Source organism: Naegleria gruberi (genome assembly GCF_000004985.1).
Source record: "Naegleria gruberi genomic scaffold NAEGRscaffold_80, whole genome shotgun sequence".
In the NCBI taxonomy this organism is placed as follows: domain Eukaryota; phylum Heterolobosea; class Eutetramitea; order Acrasida; family Naegleriidae; genus Naegleria; species Naegleria gruberi.
In genome coordinates this window covers 78035-100887 of record NW_003163247.1, presented here as the reverse complement: position 1 = coordinate 100887, position 22853 = coordinate 78035, and the positions used below count along the sequence as shown (strand labels likewise).

At 32.6% G+C, this 22853-nt stretch overlaps 12 protein-coding genes across 12 annotated transcripts in view; 5 read left to right on the top strand and 7 right to left on the bottom strand.

The window, feature by feature from the left end:
• Nucleotides 1-2006: 2006 nt before the first annotated feature.
• On the top strand, nucleotides 2007-3045 carry NAEGRDRAFT_82089 (uncharacterized protein; the record flags this gene model as incomplete). The annotated part of the gene is made up of 1 exon (XM_002669607.1): nucleotides 2007-3045. One exon carries the CDS (start codon nucleotides 2007-2009, stop codon nucleotides 2970-2972), a length of 966 nt encoding a protein of 321 aa, XP_002669653.1. The 3' UTR covers nucleotides 2973-3045.
• Nucleotides 3046-3237: 192 nt separating this feature from the next.
• Nucleotides 3238-3900, bottom strand: NAEGRDRAFT_75424 (uncharacterized protein; the record flags this gene model as incomplete). Its single annotated transcript, XM_002669559.1, has 1 exon — nucleotides 3238-3900. One exon carries the CDS (start codon nucleotides 3898-3900, stop codon nucleotides 3238-3240), a length of 663 nt encoding a protein of 220 aa, XP_002669605.1.
• A 248-nt stretch (nucleotides 3901-4148) lies between these two features.
• NAEGRDRAFT_75423 (uncharacterized protein) lies at nucleotides 4149-5270 on the bottom strand (the record flags this gene model as incomplete). Its single annotated transcript, XM_002669558.1, has 1 exon — nucleotides 4149-5270. The coding sequence occupies one exon, from the start codon at nucleotides 5268-5270 to the stop codon at nucleotides 4149-4151; it is 1122 nt and encodes a 373-aa protein (XP_002669604.1).
• A 37-nt stretch (nucleotides 5271-5307) lies between these two features.
• Nucleotides 5308-8214, bottom strand: NAEGRDRAFT_55937 (elongation factor G, domain IV; the record flags this gene model as incomplete). Its single annotated transcript, XM_002669557.1, has 1 exon — nucleotides 5308-8214. One exon carries the CDS (start codon nucleotides 8212-8214, stop codon nucleotides 5866-5868), a length of 2349 nt encoding a protein of 782 aa, XP_002669603.1. The 3' UTR covers nucleotides 5308-5865.
• Nucleotides 8215-9940: 1726 nt separating this feature from the next.
• Nucleotides 9941-11524, bottom strand: NAEGRDRAFT_54080 (uncharacterized protein; the record flags this gene model as incomplete). The annotated part of the gene is made up of 1 exon (XM_002669556.1): nucleotides 9941-11524. The coding sequence occupies one exon, from the start codon at nucleotides 11522-11524 to the stop codon at nucleotides 9941-9943; it is 1584 nt and encodes a 527-aa protein (XP_002669602.1).
• An 889-nt stretch (nucleotides 11525-12413) lies between these two features.
• Nucleotides 12414-13382, top strand: NAEGRDRAFT_75420 (uncharacterized protein; the record flags this gene model as incomplete). The annotated part of the gene is made up of 1 exon (XM_002669606.1): nucleotides 12414-13382. The coding sequence occupies one exon, from the start codon at nucleotides 12414-12416 to the stop codon at nucleotides 13380-13382; it is 969 nt and encodes a 322-aa protein (XP_002669652.1).
• Nucleotides 13383-13753: 371 nt separating this feature from the next.
• Nucleotides 13754-14539, top strand: NAEGRDRAFT_75419 (uncharacterized protein; the record flags this gene model as incomplete). The annotated part of the gene is made up of 1 exon (XM_002669605.1): nucleotides 13754-14539. One exon carries the CDS (start codon nucleotides 13754-13756, stop codon nucleotides 14537-14539), a length of 786 nt encoding a protein of 261 aa, XP_002669651.1.
• Nucleotides 14540-14571: 32 nt separating this feature from the next.
• On the bottom strand, nucleotides 14572-15084 carry NAEGRDRAFT_75418 (rab family small GTPase; the record flags this gene model as incomplete). Its single annotated transcript, XM_002669555.1, has 1 exon — nucleotides 14572-15084. One exon carries the CDS (start codon nucleotides 15082-15084, stop codon nucleotides 14572-14574), a length of 513 nt encoding a protein of 170 aa, XP_002669601.1.
• A 766-nt stretch (nucleotides 15085-15850) lies between these two features.
• NAEGRDRAFT_75417 (uncharacterized protein) lies at nucleotides 15851-16994 on the bottom strand (the record flags this gene model as incomplete). The annotated part of the gene is made up of 4 exons (XM_002669554.1): nucleotides 15851-16006; nucleotides 16067-16185; nucleotides 16259-16860; nucleotides 16912-16994. 4 exons carry the CDS (start codon nucleotides 16992-16994, stop codon nucleotides 15851-15853), a joined length of 960 nt encoding a protein of 319 aa, XP_002669600.1.
• Nucleotides 16995-18579: 1585 nt separating this feature from the next.
• Nucleotides 18580-19224, top strand: NAEGRDRAFT_75416 (uncharacterized protein; the record flags this gene model as incomplete). The annotated part of the gene is made up of 1 exon (XM_002669604.1): nucleotides 18580-19224. The coding sequence occupies one exon, from the start codon at nucleotides 18580-18582 to the stop codon at nucleotides 19222-19224; it is 645 nt and encodes a 214-aa protein (XP_002669650.1).
• A 143-nt stretch (nucleotides 19225-19367) lies between these two features.
• On the bottom strand, nucleotides 19368-20843 carry NAEGRDRAFT_75415 (uncharacterized protein; the record flags this gene model as incomplete). The annotated part of the gene is made up of 1 exon (XM_002669553.1): nucleotides 19368-20843. One exon carries the CDS (start codon nucleotides 20841-20843, stop codon nucleotides 19368-19370), a length of 1476 nt encoding a protein of 491 aa, XP_002669599.1.
• Nucleotides 20844-21832: 989 nt separating this feature from the next.
• NAEGRDRAFT_75414 (uncharacterized protein) overlaps nucleotides 21833-22853 on the top strand; it is a gene marked incomplete at both ends in the record, with an annotated part of 1780 nt that continues 759 nt past the window's right edge. The window contains one exon of the mRNA XM_002669603.1: nucleotides 21833-22804. Within this exon, the coding sequence (XP_002669649.1) occupies nucleotides 21833-22804 (972 nt within the window). The remainder of the gene's footprint in view (nucleotides 22805-22853) is intronic.

Here is a 22853-nt window from a genome sequence, read left to right as displayed (position 1 = left end):
AAAGTTTTCAACCGTTTATCAAGCGGATGATCCAGAAATTAAGGAAATTAATGATACTGCTGATTTGAAAATGGCCTCTTTAAATAGTTTGCCAGATGATGAAATTCAAAAGTTGTCAAATGAAAGTCTTCCTGTCTTTCCTTATGGACTCTTTCCACAGAAAGATGGATACTATCTCACGTTTGATCAATTTGTAAGGAGAAGATGTGTGAAAGGAATGACCAGGCAGTATTATACAGATTTGGACAAAATATGGAAGTTGGATCGTGTAATTACTCCAGATCTTTACAATCAACAAAGTGAATTAGGTAGCCATTCACAAATTGATTATCACACATATGTAGACAAACCAAATCCAGACCTTTATTCTATTTACTTGGAGAGATTGGTGAGATTTTTCAAACATCCTCACAAGATGACATTTTCTAATTTCGAAGAAAGATTCAAGAACCATTTCCTTAATGAACTAGCAAGAGTCCTTATTTATGATTGCATCTTTCAGTACAATAGAACAACCAAAACAAAGGAACGCTTTGTTGTTTCAGGAGGATCACTCCTTCACACATTAACTGGTTGTGGATGTCAAGATATTGATATTTTCATCATTAATAATGGCGAGTCAAATGATGTGATTAATCAAGCAATTAAACACGTAATGCTAATGTTTGAGAAGAAATCTACCAAATTTGATTATAACATAATGAGCTCCAAGACAACAATTAATATTTGTCAAAAACGTCCTAGAATGAGTCTAAAGGATGGTTACAGAGTGGAAAGCAACCAAAATATTCAAATAGTTTTATTGAAATATGATTCTATTGAGGAGTTACTTTTATTTTTTGACTTGGATTGCTGCAAACTTGCCTATGATGGATCACAAGTATTTACTGTTTTAGAATGTTTAAGATCCCTCAAGTATAAGATAAATTTTCTTTCTAAAGAAACCGGAAACTCAGAAATCAATAATAGGCGGGCATGGAAATATGGAACTAGAGGTTTTCACACATTCGTACTGAAATATGACCATCCTTTGCTGCATGCCATGCATTGTGATTTTATTGTTGAAAGCCACCGATTGCATACTCTTAAAAATTATCTCTCGAATTATGAATCTGGATATTATAGGTTTCATCCTTCATCTAACTTGCATGTTCAATCAACGCATACTACTGACCCTAGTAGTTCTATAGATTTGGATGCTTCTGAATACTTGTATCCTTTAGTATTGAGAAATGTGGATTATTATTTTATTGACCTATGTAAGAGTATTGGATTGAGCGCTGCATTGTGGAAACTTCGTAGACACCTATCAAGGAATCATCACTGCTTTATATTCGATTTTATTCTTACCACACCATTCAAACACTCGGAAAATGTGGAAGATTTTATGAAAAATCTAAAATCTGATGAGATTCAACATGCAGAAAGAGTTGAAAATATTATGACAACAGATGAGTACATCTTTATTGATAGACCTTCAGAACTGTTTCAGATTTTAGCAGAAAACCATGATTTTGTAAAGGAGAAATACTCTGACAGGCATTTGGCAAGAAAGTACTGTATAGCCAAATGTGACAAGTGCTTAACCTATCTCTATTCTCCAACATTGGCCGAAATAATTAGCAGCAAACGATGGAATGGTAAAGAATCTACTGATACCGATGACCGTGATGTTTTTTGTCCATCTTGCAGGAAACTTAGAACTGAAAGATTTTTAATGAATTACTCATTCAATAGAAACACAAAAGAAGGTCTCATTAAACCTTGAATGTGAAAGAAGAACTTGAATTAATTGTAATGTACGAATCATATAACATTATTTAAATTTGAAATATGAGTTGATATTAAGTAGATTGAATCAGTGAAGGTTTCATTAGGGGAAATCAGATTTCCATCCAAATTTGGAACCTTACATCTAACTTTTTGAGTTTGTTCCAAATGAAAAACTATTCGAAATGGTTTAAATTAGCACCATGTGTTTGAACTTTACTATCCAACAAAAAAAAATGAAAACAAATCTAATCTTTTCAATTGCAATTCTACTCTTGCTTGCAGTCCTCTCAGTTCAAGCAAGTGACAGCTATCAAACCAAACCTCCAGTTGTTGACAAGTATCACAAACCAAGAATTTGTAAGAGAAAATGTTTAAAGCACAAGTGGATTAAGAAGTGTTTAAAACACAAACTCGTCGGTCAAAAGAAGGTCTGTGATCAATATGCAATTGTCGGTGCTGGAAAATGTCTCAAACATAAGAAATATTCCAAATGTGACAAGTACAGTAAGGCAACAAAGAAGTGTGTCTTACATGCATACAAGACTGTTGGATGTGCCAAGAAGAAGTATTGGAAGGTTTGTGATTCTTATGGAACTAAGAAGATTTGTATCAAGAAGGGTTTCAAGAAATTCTGTGCCAAGTACAAGATTGTCAACAAGTGCGTCAAGAAGGGATATAAGAAGGTCTGTAAGAAATTCAAGAAGGTTCCAATCAAGAAGTGTGAAAAGAAGAAAGTCTGTGATAAGTACACTGTTGATTCCTATAATAAGAAGGTTGCCAAATGTAGATATGTTAAAAAGTGCAAGATTGTTTCATGGGCAAAGAAATGTGCCAAGTATAAGAAGGTTAAATATTGTAAGGAGAGAAAATCCATTAAGAAATGTTGTCTCATTAAGAAGAAATTCTTCTGTGCCAAACATAAGACCATCAAGTTCTGTAAGCACAAGAAGACTATTTCCAAATGTGTGAAATATAACAAGAAGAAGTATTGTGCCAAGTCAATTATCATTCCACCAAGATGTATCAAGAAGAAGTATTATAAGAAGTGTTTGAAACGTTCAAAGGGAAAGAAGATTTGTAAGAAATTCAAATTAGTTGGTGGAAAGAAGAAGTGTTGCAAGTCAATCAAGAAGAAGATTTGTATCAAGAGAAAGACATGTAAAAAGTCATCAAAGCCAATCGTTAAACCATCCTTGTAAATTAATGGCATTTACTTACACACTCTCAGTAACACGTGAGAAATATTAATAACAAAATAAATTAAACTATTTCACAATCTCAGTGGAAGGCCAATGTTTCGATCTCTGCATTGTAGGTGATTATGGAAAGCTGAATTTCCAACTTTTGAATAGAAATTAATCATGCTGGATATTTCCTCAACAGTGGTTGATTGCATTTTGTGTAAAGGTTTACAATAATGAGATTACAAACTGGATAATGCCAAACGAATTATAAGCTATGCTTTTATTGTTTCTTCTTAAAATATGAATCAATTCGTTTTTGTTTCTTTGAAGGTAACTCGAAGGGGTTAAATGGTATGTACCTTCGTTCAATTGTAATTTCATTTTCTTCAATATAGTTACGTAAAAAATTTGTTGCAAATGGTGGCATAAAAATATCAGTTGGAACTCTTCCCCTATTATCACAAATATTCAATAAATGGGGATATTTGACTAATTTTTCTGTTAAAATTTTCTGTTGCTTAATCTCCAAAAAATTCTCTGCAATGTAGTGCAGTACAGTTAACCCATTTTGGTCTCGATAAGAAAGTTCAGGCTCTTCCATGTATTGGAAAGCAATTTCACAACCAGCTGAATAATGATTGGCAAATAATAAAGAAGGTCCTGAAAATGTAATGTAAGGTCTATAAAAATAGCTCCGTAACTTTGGATCCAAAGTAATCAGACTCAAAGTTTCGTGCATCATGTGTTCAATAGAATAGTTAGAGTTTCGAATTACATCAATGAATTCATAGTCAGTAGTGGTCTCCCTTTCACAAGGATGAGCATTAAATTTTCCTCCTGACTGGTGTTGACAAAGTTTTGAAAAGTATTCGTTTAGGTGAGAAGGATGGAATGTAGTGTCCAAAATTAAGCTATGATTATTATTTAAAATTGAGTCCAGCATTCGTTTGGTTTGCGATAAATCCATGCAGAAAAATAGCTTATTTTGTATGGGATAAGGATCCATTAATGGATGATATTCTTCTAGCTCAAATAGATTAATTTGTATAGGTGGATTTTCATCCGTCTGTATAAATCTTTGTATTCTCTTGCAAAAATCTCTTTTGTGTAATGTAATTATATAGCTTTGAGTGCTTAATTCATCAACAATAAACTGTGATACTCTAGTATCAAAAAAGAGGCAATAGATTTCTAATTTAGAGCAAGAAAAATTTCTCCCAAAAGTGCTCTAAACTCTTCCAAGATGAACGTAGGTCTATATAATTTTAGTTCCTTCCTGTTAACACAAAAATCTATTTTTTCCATCAAATATATTTCATTAGATGACAATCCAAACTTTTCATAGAATGATACTGCAAAATCAAACCTGCTCAGTTTATCTAAAGATGGCGCACATGCAATATTAAGATCATTATAACCATAGTAGGGATAGGCATGTTTTTCTATCTGTGAATAATAATAAAGAAAATAGATGGGATTAAGTGAAGGGTCTTTGAAATAATCTCTTCTTGCAAGTTCAATACTAGTCCTTACCAATCGTCTCCTTCCTATATCATCTCGATAAATATATAATAAATCCAATTTCATAATGTTTTCCTTCATAATTTTGGCAAACTCCTTATTAATCAATCTCATTTTCACAAATCTGATAAAATCATTATCTATTTCATATAATCGATCTGGATTTAATCTCTTTTCAATACGCATTGCAGTACACGTTTTATCACAATATTTATCATTAAACTCATCCTCACATATTTTCAAGAGTTCACAGGCTATTCTTACATTTCTCTCGACTAGTTTAATTCGTTCTTGTTTCGAATAAGTTGGAATGAAAGAGATAATCTCAAATTTCATATCAAATGGTAATTGATCAAGTAAACTTGCATCTATTTCACTCTCTTCCTCCACTTTTGAACTTTTCCCATTACTCACATACTCCTTTTGAATCCAAATATCATTCATAGTTTCAGTCATATACTCTATCCTACCTGGCATAGTGTTTGCTTTCTCAATAAACGTCACTGAGTCAAGATGCAATGCATTATCAATAATTAAAATTCTTCCAACTTCCACTACATCTCCTGTTATTACAGGTGTATGTGTATACACTTCAATTGGGCTGAAATAAACAATATCCGCATTAGAATACTCCATATCCTCATTGAGAAATGGATAGGCATTGTCTGGCTTTGCTCTACAAACAAGAAACTTATTATTGTCTAATTCCCAAATTATTACAAGTCGAATTGTGAATTGTTCTTCCGGTGGTAATTGTGCCAAATAACAAAGCTCTGCTCCAAGATTTTCCATTTAATTTTGTTGATGGACAAGATTAATGATCAAAACCTTAAATTATGAATTTTTTTTAATCAAATTTATTAGATGTTTAAATTTTTGAAATATTTATTCCTCTTGTTGTTGGATAAATATTCTGGGAGTTCTTGCTTGATCCAATATTTTGATATCAGTTATTGATAATAAATTTTCAATCATTTCCTAATTTTTTCAACAATAAACGAATGATGATTGAATTTTCTCGTTTCTGCTAAAACCTCAATTACAATTATTGGTCTTGTTGATTGATTATTGGTCTTTACAATAATTTTAAACGGAATTAGAAGAGTTCTAAAGTACCTATATTTTGCTCTTGTAATATCAACACTGTCATAACTTTAATCCATCGAATATTATCCACATTTCTATGTATGATGACAATATTGTTGTAATAGGAAACATTGAAATACTAATTAGATCTACGCTTCAATCTTCGCTTGAGTTTAGTTACTCTCTTCAAATCAAGAAGAATAGAACTGAAATCTATTTAATTCCTTCTCTTCATGATGACATAATTCTTTACCCAGTAAAATATTTTCCATTTTTTTTAAATTTTCATTAATTTGTTTCATCAAAGTTTGTCTACTAGTTCAGAATGGCAAGGTAACTTTTCTGGTAGACCTTTTCTGAGGCGAGTTCTATACACAATGTCATGAAATTGGGATGAGTTAGCAGGTATTGGCTGCCAGTGATCAAAAATAAATTGAGACGAAACGTTATACTGATCCAAGTATTGCAAAACCCCAAACGATTCAGAAACTGGCAAAAAAGCCTTTCCAAAAACAGATGAAGTGTGTTGCTCTTCTATCACAACTCCTCTTCTTGAATTGAGTATTGAATAAACAGCACTCAATTCCGATTTTTTACATTTGAATTCCATTAGAGAAATTGGCTCTAATAAACTTGGCTCTGCATCCAATACACTAGCATAGCAACCTCTTTTCACAGTTGGTGCTATTTGTCCAGTGCCTCTATGAATGGCATCACTGTACATGGCTACATCTTTAAGATTAAAACGTACGCCTCTCATTAATTCATTACATAGTGGCCCTTCTCTTGTTGCAATATGAAAACCAAGAATTACTGCATCCTTGATTTCATTCAAATAACAAACTTGTTGTGTCTTGTCAACAAATACGTTTAGACTATTTTCGCAAAGTGACCAAATCTTTTTTGCATCTACCAAATCCCAGCCAAAATTTTCATTCAATATTTTACCTCTCTGTTTAGGCTCGCTAGGTAATTTTCCTGATTCAAAATAGCTAATTACATCCTCTTTTAAAGGTTCAGTAGTGAGCCATAGCCTATTGTGTTTGTTTGGTGTTTTTACAAGTGTTATATTTGCAGATGAACTTGTCACTGTTTCTTGATATTTTACAATGGGTCCAGAAACCTCGAGTTCAATACTTGGATGAAGTTGTTTAAATTGGTGTAGCACCGAATCCAAATGTTTTTCATCAAAAACTGTAAGTATCTTCTCTCCAGTATATTCATCCAAAGTGAAAGATAGTGAAGAATCGCATTTGTAAATTAATTCTAGTCCTCTTATAAGTTTGGGAAGATAGGCTTGTTTCTTAGGCTCTACATAGACATTAATCATTGGTAAATTACTTTTTGAATCAGAAATAAATGGTTTAGCCTCCAATTCTGTACTCTCAGTTATTGTGGATCCTTTGTTTGTTAAACATGATTCAATTCCAATCAATCCAATAATAGGATTGAATTGACAACTTGCCTCTTCAATAGGTTCAATACTCGTGCCATTGATCTTTACAATTCCTCGAAGAGATTTTTCCTCAAACACCTGCTTTGAATTAAATACTCTTACAATAGTGTCAGATTTCAAAGATCCAGAAAAAATTCTTGAAATTGCATAAATCTTTCCATTAATAATTTTGTTAGAAGAAACATGTACAACTAAGGGACCACATGGATCACAATTCTTGATGGCTGTTCCGAATTTGTCTGTAATTGAGCCAGAATAGATACTTTTAGCCCTGTTATACGGAGCCTTTTCTGGGGAAGGTAATTGATTAAAAATCAACTCATGTATTGAGTTGTTGGCTGATAGCCATTTTTGCATGGTTGAGTTGATTAATTCTTGCTTGCTGAGATCCGTGTATTCTGTTTTTGAAAGACTTTTCACAAAAGGATTTAACACCTCTTCTAACACATTAAACTCTGATTTTTCACACGCTGCTAATACTCTCCTAATAGGCTTTAAAATAAATTGACAGAAACTCCTTTGGAAAATGTTGTCATTAGATTGATTTGTCCATTTGCCATTTTCTGCATCGTAATAACAATCTCCCCACAATTTCTCTAATAATTCATCTTGGTTCATTCCAAATTGTTTCGAATAAAACATGGCAAAATGTTTCAACGTAAAAGCCCACCCCTGCTTTGTAGATCCAAATACAATACTTTCCAAACTTAATTTACTCTCAGTATTGAATGTGCTCATCACCAAATTAACTGAATCAACAATCCTCTGTATTGATTTGTTAATTTCCTCCAAATCAACATTGCAATCCATCAAAGGTTCATCTAATTTGTTAAACAGTACAACAAGAGGAATGTTCTCCTGTGAAATTTGTCTCAAAACCAATTCCGAATATTTTCCAAATGTTGGTAAACTTGCATCAACTACCATAATACAACCATCAGTCAATCTGAGATCTGCCTTGACTTGGGAGAGTGATTCTAATCTACCAATACAATCCACCAAGTTGAGGATAGAATTTACTTCAACATCATGATGAGAATTTAATTTTAGGCTTGTTGAATAAAGTTGTGATTGAAAAGTTTCAAAAAGAATTTGTGTTGAATTTGTTTGATGATTGTTGTTGATTAACAAGTGGACAAGAGAGGATTTTCCACTTGATGGTTCACCACAAATTGCAACATTTCTAATGGACATGTTGTTAATATCGTGTTGAGACATTTTTTGATGTTGTGATGAATGATGATTGTGTAGATTGTACAATGATTGCTCGTATACGCTTTAAATAAGCAGTCTAATAAATACTTCATCATCAAATAAAGCACAGCTTGATGATGTTATTATCGCCAGAGCCCAGCTTTTTGTTTCAAAAAATATGTGAAGATGGGCTCATACTAATAATAAGAAGTTAATTGTGTATTCTAATCTTCATGAAAAGAAACACAATTTATCATTGCTCATCACATGTAGACTACAACTTTTATTATCAACAAAATTCATGTGTATAATTACAATGAACACCAGAAGAACTCAAAGTGTTCAAATTTATTTTTAAAATCTAAAAATAACAAAAACACTTCACTCTAACAAGTATTGGAAAGCCGAATATCATGGAGCCGGAAGAACAATGACTCGTTCCGTTTTATCAAAGACTACAAAGGATTGTACTTTGAGTGGAATTGAATCATTGCCACATAGACATGAATATAGTGATGTTTGGGATGCTAGATGGTAAAGAAGTGCTCGGATTGTTATGTGTAATAGTAACAACACATATTCAATAATAGGCATATCATCTTGATCAATATAGACCTCAAATTTGCTAACTGCGAGCGAAACTATTAGCATTGAAAATTGTATCATACAAAGAAAAGGAATAAACTATTTCTAATCAAATCTATTTGCAAAATCACACTCAAGATTATTATGAAAGATGTAATTTATAAGAAGATTGTTCCCATTTGCATATCAACTAATTTGCCTGACCAAACCCTTAATATACTTAAATTATTCTAAATGTAAGAATGCAATGAGGGAGATGGTTTAGTGGGATTGTGGTTCCAAAGATCAGAGTTTGATTCCCTGTCTTCCTACTTTTACTTTTTCAATCTTTCTCTTACTATTAATTTGATTATTCTATTAGTATAACAATCCACTCTCTCTAAAATAAACTAGAAGATTGATAATCAACCATTACATATGCATTTTCAATTGTAAAATGAAACCAAATCTTTCCTCCATCTGAATATTTCAATTCAACTCCTTCCATCCAATGATAAACATGAGAACTAGTTATTCTATGTTTCTCAATATCTTTCATGATAATTTGAAGGGATTCTGTATCTCTCATACTTGGATTAACTCCTGGCCAATTCATTGGACTAAATGAATCAATTGAATCAATCAACTTGTGGGTTTCTGCAAAGTTTCTCTGTGTTGAGCAACTAATGCAATCATTGCCATTTATATCTTCTTTAACATTTTCTTGAAGATAATACGTATAATTAAGAGGCAGATTTAGATCAACAATGATGGGTCCACTGTGATAACTCTAATACAATGTATTATCCCTATGATTTCTCTTCATTCCATACAGGATAATTCCAATACTAGAAATGGTCGTGTATTCAGTTGGCAATCTCTGCACTGAATCTCTTTTTATAAAACCCAAGGGCTTTTAACTGTCTAACAAGCAATATGATGATAAGGGAGTGCTTTCTTAAATTGTTCACCAGTTGCGAGTGGGATTAGCTGATCCTCAAAGGAGAGATGAAGACTAGACTGGGAAGGTAACGTTTCTAATAAGACTCTCTTAGGTGGAGTTGCTATTGTAGAGTAACCTTTCGGCTCTGAAAATTAAGGGTTTCAACAACATTCTAGACAACATTTAAAACGTTTTTTTGAATGTTTTATTAAGGAAACGTTACTTGTTTAAAAAATAGTCTCTTGTAATAACAACGTATGTTTCTCCATCTTGCAATTCTTCCAATAAATCAACAAATTTGTTCTGTTTCAAGATTGCAATCAGTTTTTCATTTTGAAATCTCTGTTGACATTGAGTACCCATAACATCAAAATTGGTTACATCAATAGTTTTTTCATCACCACCGTTCAAGCATTGCACTTTTACAATTTTGGTTGGTTTTTGACTTGATGAACCATTTGAAATTGGAAACAACTTCAGAAAACGAGAATCGCCATCATCGATGTTTTCGGTGTCTGAGGATGGTGTCGATAGTAGATTAAGCTGTGGTCTTATCATATCTACAAGTTGCAGTATATCACTGGCTGTTTTCTTCAAATTTGGATTAACTTCAAGATTCTCATTTACCATATCTAATATTTCTTTTGGATTTTTGTTTTTTCTTTGTTTTTCAAAAAGTTTGTTGACTCTTGATAGGTTTTGTCCTAAATTCAACTCGAATTCTTTCATGGCATAGCCCAACTTGTTTAAATGTTCCTTTTCAAGTTTACAAAGCTTACGTGTTTGATTTTTGTCTGGATGTGGTTCAACATTCATAATCTTACAAATAATCATAACACATGTATCTTGAATAAAGTAATCAGAACTCAATCCAGCACATTCATTGTTGTCACAAAAGCTGAGAATATTTTCAGGTGTCATGGAAAGAACATCAACATTAAACATGTCAGCAATATCTTCCAAATAAACCGATTTAGGTTCAAAACATCTTTTCTGTCTATAAGATTCATCGATTCTAAGACACGGTAGTGGTATTGGTGGATCAACAGCTGTATTAATAATGCTAAGTTCAAAATCTATTTCGTCTAATTCTGGTCTTTGGTGGGGATTGTAACTTAACATCCTTTTCAATAATCTTTTCATTCTACAATCATCCATAATTGTTCTGTGTAATCTTGTATTCACATCAAGGCTTTTTTTCATTTGTTCGGTGTAATCTTGTTGACCTTTGAAATTTTGAGAAACGTGCAATTCGTCTCTTTCACCATAGGTACCATACAACATTCTAAATAAAATCAAACCAAGAGCATAAATCTCGCTCTTGGTGGAAAGTAGTATATCATCTGGGCATCGATAACTTTTAGTGGCATGATACATTTCTTCTTCAAGAGCTCCCTGATTTTGAATAGAAACAGCACTTTCAAAATCAATAACCTTGATGATTGCGCTTTGAATTTCATTATTTTCAACTACCACTTGATCAAGAGCAATGTTATCTAACTTTATATCTCTGTGGATAAGACTCATTTTCATGTGAATATCTTTCAAACCTTGAACTAATTGTTTTCCAACTGAAATTACAAAGTTAAATGAAAATCCATATTTGGTATTACCTAAAGTACCTCCTTCATAATATTTGGTTGTCATAAAGTAGCTGGTATCGTTTGGATCATCCTTTGCTTTTATAAGTGTTTTGAATTGTGCAATGTGTTCAAATTGTTCATCACGTTGAATAAGTCGCAAAGGTTCGTTTGGAATAATTCGTTCCGAATGCTCTATATACTTTAATACCATGAATTTCATCTAGGATTACATCATTCACCTTTACTCTATTCTTTACTTGTACACTCCATCTGCCAACACTGCAACAAATATGTAATAATTGTATTGATCTGTTTGCATAGTTTCTGTGTCTGCTTTCTGATCACAGACTGAATCAAATACTTCAAAGTATTGATTGGTTCTCTTGGTAACAATGACTTGGCCACTGAAAAATCTAACAGGTTTGTTGGTTGTCATTTTTTTTTAAGCTTTTCAATGGAATTCTCATAACTGACTGGTTGAAACGTGAAAATTGCTTTCAATATTACAAATTACAATTTTTTCTGTCTACGCACATCATCCTTTTTTTGTAAATAATTGTCTTTCACAATTTGAAAACAAATCAAACGAATTACATTGCTTGCAGCGATGAGTTGCCAAAACTTTCTCTTCATCATCATTCGAGCACTTGTCGCAATTCTTTGCAGACGAAACATGACTTTCAATAGCAACAACTGAAGAAGCATGTGATTTGGTCTTATTGGAAGTATTGTGAATATTCGAGTGATTTTCACAGAAACAAGTAATGCTTGTCAATTAATATTTGACGTCATAGAATGAGTCCAAAGATTTTTAATGAATTACTCATTCAATAGAAACACAAAAGAAGGCATTAAACCTTGAAAGTGAAAGAAGAACTTGAATTAATTGTAATGTACGAATCATATAACATTATTTAAATTTGAAATATGAGTTGATATTTGAAAAGTAAATTAGTAGATTGAATCAGTGAAGGTTTCATTAGGGAAATCAGATTTCCATCCAAATTTGGAACCTTACATCTAACTTTTTGAGTTTGTTCCAAATGAAAAACTATTCGAAATGGTTTAAATTAGCACCATGTGTTTGAACTTTACTATCCAACAAAAAAATGAAAACAAATCTAATCTTTTCAATTGCAATTCTACTTTTACTTGCAATCCTCTCAGTTCAAGCAAGTGACAGCTATCAAACCAAACCTCCAGTTGTCGTAGTTGACAAGTATCACAAACCAAGAATTTGTAAGAGAAAATGCTTAAAGCACAAGTGGATTAAGAAGTGTTTGAAACACAAACTCGTCGGTCAAAAGAAGGTCTGTGATCAATATGCAATTGTCGGTGCTGGTAAATGTCTCAAACATAAGAAATATTCCAAATGTGACAAGTACAGTAAGGCAACAAAGAAGTGTGTCTTGCATGCATACAAGACTGTTGGATGTGCCAAGAAGAAGTATTGGAAAGTTTGTGATTCTTATGGAACTAAGAAGATTTGTATTAAGAAGGGTTTCAAGAAATTCTGTGCCAAACACAAGATTGTCAACAAGTGTGTCAAGAAGGGTTGCAAGAAGATCTGTAAGAAATTCAAGAAGGTTCCAATCAAGAAGTGTGAAAAGAAGAAAGTCTGTGATAAGTATACTGTTGATTCCTATAATAAGAAGATTGCCAAATGTAGATATGTTAAAAAGTGCAAGATTGTTTCATGGGCAAAGAAATGTGCCAAGTATAAGAAGGTTAAATATTGTAAGGAGAGAAAATCCATTAAGAAATGTTGTCTCATTAAGAAGAAATTCTTCTGTGCCAAACATAAGACTATCAAGTTCTGTAAACACAAGAAGACTATTTCCAAATGTGTGAAATATAACAAGAAGAAGTATTGTGCCAAGTCAATTGTCATTCCACCAAGATGTATCAAGAAGAAGTATTATAAGAAGTGTTTGAAACGTTCAAAGGGAAAGAAGATTTGTAAGAAATTCAAATTAGTTGGTGGAAAGAAAAAGTGTTGCAAGTCAATCAAGAAGAAGATTTGTATCAAGAGAAAGACATGTAAAAAGCCATCAAAGCCAATCATCAAAACCTTGTAAATTAACTGAATTTGTTAACAGATTCTTAGTAATACGTGAGAAATATTAATAACAAAATAAATTAAACTATTTCACTTAATGTTTCGAATAAATAACAGAAATCAACTAATAATTGAACCTGTACCAAATACATTGAACATGTTACGATCTCTGCATTTCACAATATCCAATTAAATTCCAAAAGTGGAGAGGCAATTAAATGGTTAAAAAATAATTCTCCAAAGAGCGTTCAAGAAAATATATTCCTTCTCTACAAATCTCAAAACAACAGAGAAATTCTGTTCAAGACCTTGATGGCAATATTGCTTGTCATTATTTGCTTCATTACTACTCTTTCAATGGCTCAACAATAAATTGATCTCTCTGATCAAATGGGTGTTTCCATTCCTTCAGTAATTCAATCGAATGGTATGACCAATCTTTACAAATTTAAAACAGATCCAGTCACTAGCTCCAATTTGATGGTTTTTGTTCTTCCTTGTGAAGGAAAAATTGATTGGTTCATTGCCAACTCATCCCAAGTCTCTAAAGCAAGCGAACTGACCACAGGCAATAGCTTATTCTCTTTCATATTTCCACAAATTAAATATAAGAGCAGATCATCCAAGGACGATATTCCAAATGTTGTTACTCCATTCAATCTTAAAGGTATTTATGGTATTCTCCCAGGAAACTCCACCTATTATCTCAAGGTTACAAACTCAGGTAATGTCAAGGCAAGATATAATCTCCTCTACTCAACCTCTACCAATCCATATCCAATCCTCCCATCCTCTGATTCCATCACTGTTAAACAGAATGGTGACCAAATTGAATTGAGTTGGAATCCAGTTGTTGAGAATGCTGCCTATATCGACTATTGTGTCTATGCTCACTCTGAACAAGAACATGATGATGGAGATGTTCATGGAAGTGCATGTGCTGTCTTTGCAGATAGTGAACTTCAAGGATGTACCTCATCAACTAGTTTCGTATTAAATCTGAAGAAGAGTGCCGCTTATCATATTGATGTAGTTGCAACCAGAAAGGACAATGGAAGATCATGGGCCTACATTGGACAAGAATATGTCTTCAAGATGAATTCTGCTGTGGGTACGTTCAATATGGCTTGCTTGCTCCTATTGGCAACTCTTCAATTTGTCATTGTCTTGTGTTAAATAAATTATTTTCACAAACAACTTTTCAATTATTAATAATTATTGAAGAATTGTGGTTGTTCTGTTATTGACCTAGCATAAAGGAATGGTATCATCAAATCTTCAAATGTATCATTCTTGGAGCTTAGCGCAAAATATTGTACTCTATTCGAATATAACCTGCAGTTGGCCGGTTCAACCAATAGAAGTTCTTTAATTTCCTGCGATGGAACCTTCTGCTCTAGATCAGATTTCAATCCAAGTATTAAAACACATCCATTATGATTTTCCAAATATTCCATAACTTTGTAATTAGCATTCCTTTTTTTCCAATCGTTATAATTTTCCTTACACCTTTCAAAAGATGAATAATCATTCAAACTAAAGCAAAAACAATTAATTTTTGCTTTCGAGTGAAGTGTAGAGTTGACAAATTTAAATCTTTCCTGACCACTCGTATCCCATGTATTGAAATGAAACAATTTGTTTTGATATCGATATCTACAAGAGCAGGTATCTAATCCAATAGTAGGAATATAAAAATCTGTGAAATTCTCTCGTTTCATTGCTTTGGATATGAGTTGCGATTTTCCACATTTATCCAAACCAACAAATCTAATCGAAGGACCCCAAGAGTTAGTAATTGAATATTCCACAAAAACATACAGTATTACGATTGGTATTCTACTCAAATCCGTTGCTTCCCGTATTTCAGAATATACAAATGAATTATTAATTTTGACTTTCATTGACTTTTGAAAGAATAGAGAATTCATCACTGGATTAATTTTCGAAAAAACAGGACAAAAAGGCATCATACATTCTGAAATTATTTTAGAATCACTTCTCGATTTCCATAATTGTGGCAATTCTATCCAGTAATTTCTAAAATTCCTCGAAACTCTGCCAAGTTTTACTAAACTTTCAAAAGGCAAAAAAGTCAAAATGCAAACAATGATTTCACACGGCAGTTTTTCTTCCAACACTCCAATATTCTCTTCATTATAAACTAATTGATGATAATATTGATCATCAATATCGGAATTATCATCACTATTCGGAATCACCCAATCAAGATCGTAATCACGAAATAAATCGCAAATTATTCTATGGCCTTTTGTTTGCTCATCATCACGACCATTCTCTGCATTATCATCATAATCATAATAATTATTGATTCTCGTAGAAAAAGTGGAAAATGTTTTAGCGATCCAATTTCCCATTTTTTTTCATTGATTTTTCTCAATGAATGGTGGAAATCAATTAGAAAGTAAGTTGATGGTTGTGTTTGGGTAATAGTTTACAATTCAATTATTGGAAATTGTAAAATATTTATTGGGATGGAATGACAAAAGGAACCCACACTGAAATGATTTGATGTTTCAAATGCTTTTCAACTTCCTTTTTGAGTCTAAACTCGATCTGATCCAATTGATTTGTTTCATTCTTGATTTGTATTCCATTCAAAATTTCACCATCCTTTGTCCACTATTATTTTCATTGTAAGTATTTTAGTAAATAAATTTTCAAGAATTAAAGTCAACTTACACTGAAGAGACATGCATCAGTTGTTGTGGAGAATGGATTCAATTCAACAATGTAAACTCTTCCATTCGAATCAATTGCAAAATCACAAATGTAATCATTTAGGGGAACTCGATGAGCAACTTGGTTTGTGAAAAAGTCGTATAGTTTTTTTCCTTAATTAAATCTTCCTCTGCAACCAAATCTGGATAGAACAAGTGTCAAAATATTGAGAGATGGCTGTCAATTGTTTGTTTTTCACAAATGATCTGAATTCATATTTTGAAGGAATATCAACCCACTCTCTAATGATAATCTTGATAGGATTTTCTTCTCGTTGCTTCTTATCATATTTGAGAAATAACAGTAAATCTTCCAATACTCTTGCTGACTTGGTAAAATATGTGTACTCTTCAGCAAAATCCTTCACCTTCATTGATTGTATAAATGATTCGTTGACAGCTATCAACCTTTCATTGGGAGTTGCTAAAACTCCTTTCTTTTCCATTACAATTTTCTCAATCTTGTCATTGAATAACTCCTTCATCTTTGCACATACAGCAAAGGCATCCTTCGGAGATCTACAGCTCAATTTAATAAAACATCCTTCATCATTACAACAAGATAATTCTTTCATCTCTCTATTTACATCAATTTCTAACGTTTCCAATACTGTTCGCCTTGTGTCGGAATTTAAACTCGACACGATATCAATACCACTTGTTTCCAACACTTCCTGATTGCATTCACCATTGAAATATTCATTATCGAGAATGATGGCCATAATTTGCTCCTCCGAAAGAGATATCATTCTTGTTCTATAATATGATAACCAAATTAAATAATAGAAGAATAATAGATCAACTCACCTAAATGTTAGATCGACAATGGCATCATACCAAACATCCATATTAGTTTCAAACCATTTATCTGCTTGTTCTTGTGTTGACATTTTTCTAGTAAGTGAATTATTTTGAGATGATATAAGATTTGAAGAGAACATCAACGAGAGTCAAGGAACTACAAGTTCATATTGTTGGAATTCAAGTTAGCGGTAGTACAAGGTAAATTGAGAGTACTTTTGATGTTCTTCAAAAGAACACAATTTTCTTAAGACCTCACAACGGTAATAGAAATTATCTCAATAGACACTTTTCCGATTAGTACAATTCAATGAGGATTTTCATCAACATCACAACAAGCAATTCAACCTTTCGATTGAGGAAATTATCTCTTCTCTCTAACTTGCCAACTATGAATCATCCTCACTCTTAAGCTCAACCTTTCATCAATAAAAATTGATTGAATATTAATAGAGACTCTAGTTTAAAATTAACTCACATCTACAGTAAAATTGCAAGTGATATCTGTACACCTGAATTAGATCCTTTTGTTCAGTTCCCTTCATCAACCTCATCAACTTTCCATCGATCACAACATTCGACAAGCCTTTATTATTATCTAAGATTTTTTCTAATTCCGTCACTTGTAACGGTAGAAAACGCAGCGTTTTATCAAACAATTTTTAGCACTTTACTGAACAAATCAATAAGTGCAACAATCAGAAGAGAGCGCCGAAGAAAAAACGACGTCACAACAAACCAACAACGAAACGACAAAACGTTGATAGTTTTTCAATCAAACAAACTCTGTGTGCTTGAACCATATATTAGAAGATACAAAATGCTCGAATTTCAAAACTATAGAAATCAAATGGGATTCATTGGAACTTCCTATGTGCCAACAAAGGTAAATAATGGTCATCAAGTTAATACTCCAGTTTCAAGTTGTACTCGTCCGGTAAGCAAGGCTTCATCTCATTGTGAGTTGGGAAAGATTTTGGATATGGCTCTTATCAATAGAAAGAATATGGTCATGTCGAAACAAAGTATCAAATAATTCTGGATATTGATCATGAACACTTGTTGCTGCTATTTGTCAACTCTGAGGAATGATGAACAATGCTAAAGATTAGACAGTTCCTAATTGTGGTGCAATCACCACAGCGACTGGATATCTTGTTATGTTTATCATGATGAAAAACAGTTGAACATTGGAAATTAGTTGGCCATAATAGTAGCAACAACTTGTGGATGGACAATATGTGATTGTCCAAAGGTACAGTCACCTTGCAGCTGAGTGTAACCACCTGGTTGTCAGGATATTGTACATGTGGATTTGCAATCATTGTCATCCGAAGAGAGTGAGAGACACTCGTTATATTTTCTCATATAACGAAATTTACCATTGTCTCATTCACCATAACAACCACACAATACCTCTAATCTTTTTCTCCAACACAATTTTGATCATTGACTAATGATTCTAACAAGGGGATGATATCCTTATCGGCTTTTTTCAAATTTTGCTCATTAAATTATTGTTTTTAATTCTTTCCAAACTATTGTTTAGTTATAATAGTTAGAATAATTATTGAATATACTCTGCCAAAGATGATAATATTATTATTTGATCACAACCAACTATCAAGCAAAAAATCTTTTTCATCATCAATTAAATAATTAATAAGTGAAAAAATGTCTTTAAATCCAGCCCAATGTTTTCAAAGTGTACCTGAAGGATTCCACAGTGCTGTTGATGATTTGAATAGAGTTCATCCAGATATTATCAATGAAATGTCGCACAAGACAGTCATGTTTATTCTTGGTAGAGGATTGGGATGTTACGTTGATGATTATCAATCATGGATTTCTACAGTTAATAATCAAACACTTTCCGAAAAACAAATAGAAAATGTTATTAATCTTTTATTGTATATATTCCGTACAGCAAGACAATACAGAGTACCACTTGCTGAATTTCCGAAATTATTAAGATCAACAACACAAATTCAAGTCAACAAGATTAAAGTCATGTGTCCAGAGTATGAAATTTTGTTGGCTGAAACCAAGTTTAGAGATGAGGATAATGGTGAAAATACAGAGAATAGTGAACAAAAGAAAATTTTGGATGATTTTGAATTACCTCGTCTGAAACATTTGGATTGGAAGTTGAGTATTTCTACATCATCAAGTGATTGTGAGGATTTACAAACAGCTAAAGTCACTGTTACATTGTTAATGACCAATTCTCAAAGAAAGACTATTGATTTGAGTTTGAGTGAATTTAAAAAGATGTATTCCGAATTTTCTGATATGGCTGGTTTAATTGATTCTCTTTAATCAGTTTCAAATTACATTTTCTATTCCTTTTTTGTGGATGGTAGTAGAAGCTAATAGATGATTTCAAGTGGCAGAAAAATCAAATTTTGCAAAATCACATGTACAAATATATAATACAATTTAATTTTGAATTAGATATCTATTTACAATGAAAAGTTCTTGTTGAGGACACAATTCGAGAGAATGAGCATTTCTTGAGTAGCTCTCATGTTGGCAATTTCTTCATCCAAATCGACTAACATTGCTGAGTTGGTGAGTGAGGAATCATTGTTGAATTGTTTGCACATTTCTTCAATTTTGAGTTTGTGATCTGATTCCTTTTGTTTGAGTTTTTTTAAGGCTTGTTCGTTGGCTGTTGAACTGATTGGCATGAGTGCACTCTGATATTGGTCAATCAAATCAGATAGACTATTGTAGCAAATTTCCAAATCTTGGGTGGGTATATTCTTTAGAGAGGATGTTTTCAAGTTGCTACTACTGAGCAATATTGGATGAGTTTTGGTAGAGTGCAGGAAATTCTCTAAATTATTCCACTTTGAATAGACACAACTTTGAAAAGAGTTAGAATCACCCTCATCTGTCATGGAATCTTTGAGATAATTTCCAAATATTAGATTGATTAAAAATCCCATATTGATAGGTCTCAAATGTTTTAACATCATATTCATACATCCAACCAAGTCTGAATGAATTCCTTCCAACTTTTCCTCCTTTGTTGAAATTTTGTCTCCAGCATTAGAAACTTCAAATGTGTCCAAAATATGATACAATCTCATATTGGTATAGCATGATGTCAATCCAAGATATGGTATATTAATATCCTCGTTATGTATTTCACTTTCAGAAGTATTCAAACCCTTCTCCTTGTCCTTATTTTTCAAAAATAGTTCCACATCTCGCAAGAGCTCAGCATCTGCAGCCGAAGCAGTCTTGGCTGAGGGAGAGGATTGAACTGAATTAGTGACCTCAGTCTTATTGATGGAGAGGATTGGTTTGGTAATTTTTTCAATTTCTGTGTGATCGTACAGAAAACAGAAACCGTCAATCATCATAATTACAAAGTAAATTGTAACCAATTCGTAGAGTTTCGTACTAGTATTATATGTGAGAAATCCTCTCAGTTCCAAAGCCTTGGCATGCTCAATCTCAATTTCTGTTGTAGCTTTGAAGGTAGTTGGTTTGGTTGATTCCAGTTTCTTTCTCTTCTTTTCTGATGGAGGTACATCATATTTCAAAATACATTCTCCAAACAAGTACCTTTCAGCAGCCTCTGCAGAATTTAAAGAATGGGCTTTAATCAATATAATTTTTGTTTTCAATTGTCCAGGATCACTACTCTCCTGAATATTCAATTGTTCTTGTTCCGATCCTCCTGTTTTAAAAAAGAAGTGTAATTCATCTCTATCATCAGTCAAACACGAATTTCCACTAAATATCATAAAGGCATCTTCAACATATTGTTCATAATGTTGCTGTAAAAACTTGGACAACTCCACAACTCGTACATTATCATATTTTGAAGAGTAAGGTTCCTTCCGAGAAAATTCTTCATAAAATTGATTAAAAGCATGAAATGGCTGCAAAAACGGCAAGCTAGACAAGAAATCATATCTATTCATTTTTTAATTAATTTTTCCAACCACTTCCAGAGTTTGAAAGAACTGTAAAATAGCTGAACAAGTTGTTAGAAGAATTGAAATTACAAAAATAGGAGAACATTGTCAAGGAAATGGATCCGTTCTGTTGCTTGTTTTGAATCACACCTTAGTAGTTTGACAATTCTCCCACCAAAATCAAGATGACTATTTTTGGCGCCAAATTTAATTGAAAAAACTCTCAAAGAAAAATGCTCAACTCGAATCTTTCTCATCCTTCCACCATCAAAATCATCATCACAGCGAGATTCAAATTATGATGGTTATTGTGGATTATTTTCTATTTAATTTTCGGAATGAGTTGTCTGGTTGTATCTTATAATATTTCCACCTCGCAACAAGCTTGTTTTTATACATATACTGATAATCATCAATTGATGGATATTGTTCTGTGGGGAATGTTGGTTGTTGGAGTGGTTTTTATGATTGGAATTGTTTTTAATGTGTTGTTTGTTCCTTCGAGAAGGATTTGCTTGAGAATGAATTGGGCAATTGGTTCTGTGTTGGGTTTGTTAGTTTATTCGGGAATCGTTGGGTTTATTCTCATGCAGAGAATGAATTCTCCGTTTTATAAGGATGAATATGCATACACCATGACAAAGAGACAGTGTGAACGTCATGCTAATCTGTTCTTCTTGTTGAGGATTGTTCTATTTGTTGTGGGGTTGTTAGTTGTTTTGGTTTCGTCTTGTTACATCGGTATTGGAAAGTTCTTCAAGCAATATGAAAATGGAAGAACAAGGTCGTATTAATGCCAGGTTTTGAGATAATGCTGGCTTAGAACATAATGAAAATGGTTGATGATTAATATTTTCAAATTGCTTAAATTTAAGTGTGAACCCAATCCCAGACGTTTTTATATCAAAACGCAATATTGTAAAGTTCACCAAACATCAGAAGCAGTCTCATTAGACTAATGAACCAGGTTCATTTAAATTAGAAAGAACAAAAAAATGTCAGAGTTAGAACCAGTTACAATTATTCTTACGGATCGTCCCATCACCACTCAACCAACTTTCCAATATTTAAAATTCAAATTTGAAAGCCAACAATTTGGCAAACTGTTATGGTTTGTTCGAATGGAAAAATCATACGAATATTTTCCCATAGAATATGCCAAAGATAAATCATTCATCATTGAAAATATGAAGAATAATCCTCAAATGGTTTATGAAATGATTGATCCAATGTTAAAGTTGGATGTTGATATTGCTTTGGAATATTTATTGTGGACCGATAGAGTGGATTCAAAGCAAGTATTGGCTTTGGAAAATACAATGAATGACACGAAATTTGTGGCCAATTTCCTAAAGAGTCATGCACATTTGTTAGAAGAAGATATATTAAATAGATTGATGACATATTATCCATCAATGAGAGCTGTATTTGATGATAAAAAGCACTTTTTAGAGATTGTTAAATTTGAGGGATTGGTAGAAAAGAATGTTTTACTTCTCTTAGAGTTGGCAACTGAGAAAGTGAGAAGTGATAGATTAATAATAGAAGAATGTGTGAAGTACAATGGGTTTTCATTAAATTTTGCAAATAATGATCTGAAGAATGATAGGGAAATGATTTTAAAAGCAGTCAGGGTTGATGGTTTGGTATTGAGAGATTTAGAAAAAAGATGGTCAACTGACAGGGATATTGTGATAGAAGCTGTTAAACGAAATGGAAATATAATAGCAAAAACTCCATCCGAGTTTAGATTGGATAGAGAAATTGTTTTCCTCGCTTTGAAATCAAATAGTATGTGCTTGGAATATTTGAGTGGAGAAATGAAAAATGATAGAGAAATAGTTTTACTGGCTGTAAGATGCGATAAACCACTAGTATCTGGTCAATCATGCCTTAGATATGCATCAGATCTATTGAAATGTGACAGGGAGGTTATATTAGAGGCAGTTAAACATAATCCCTATTCTGTTCATTATGCTAACTATATGGATGATGAAATTCTCAAAATTGCGCTCT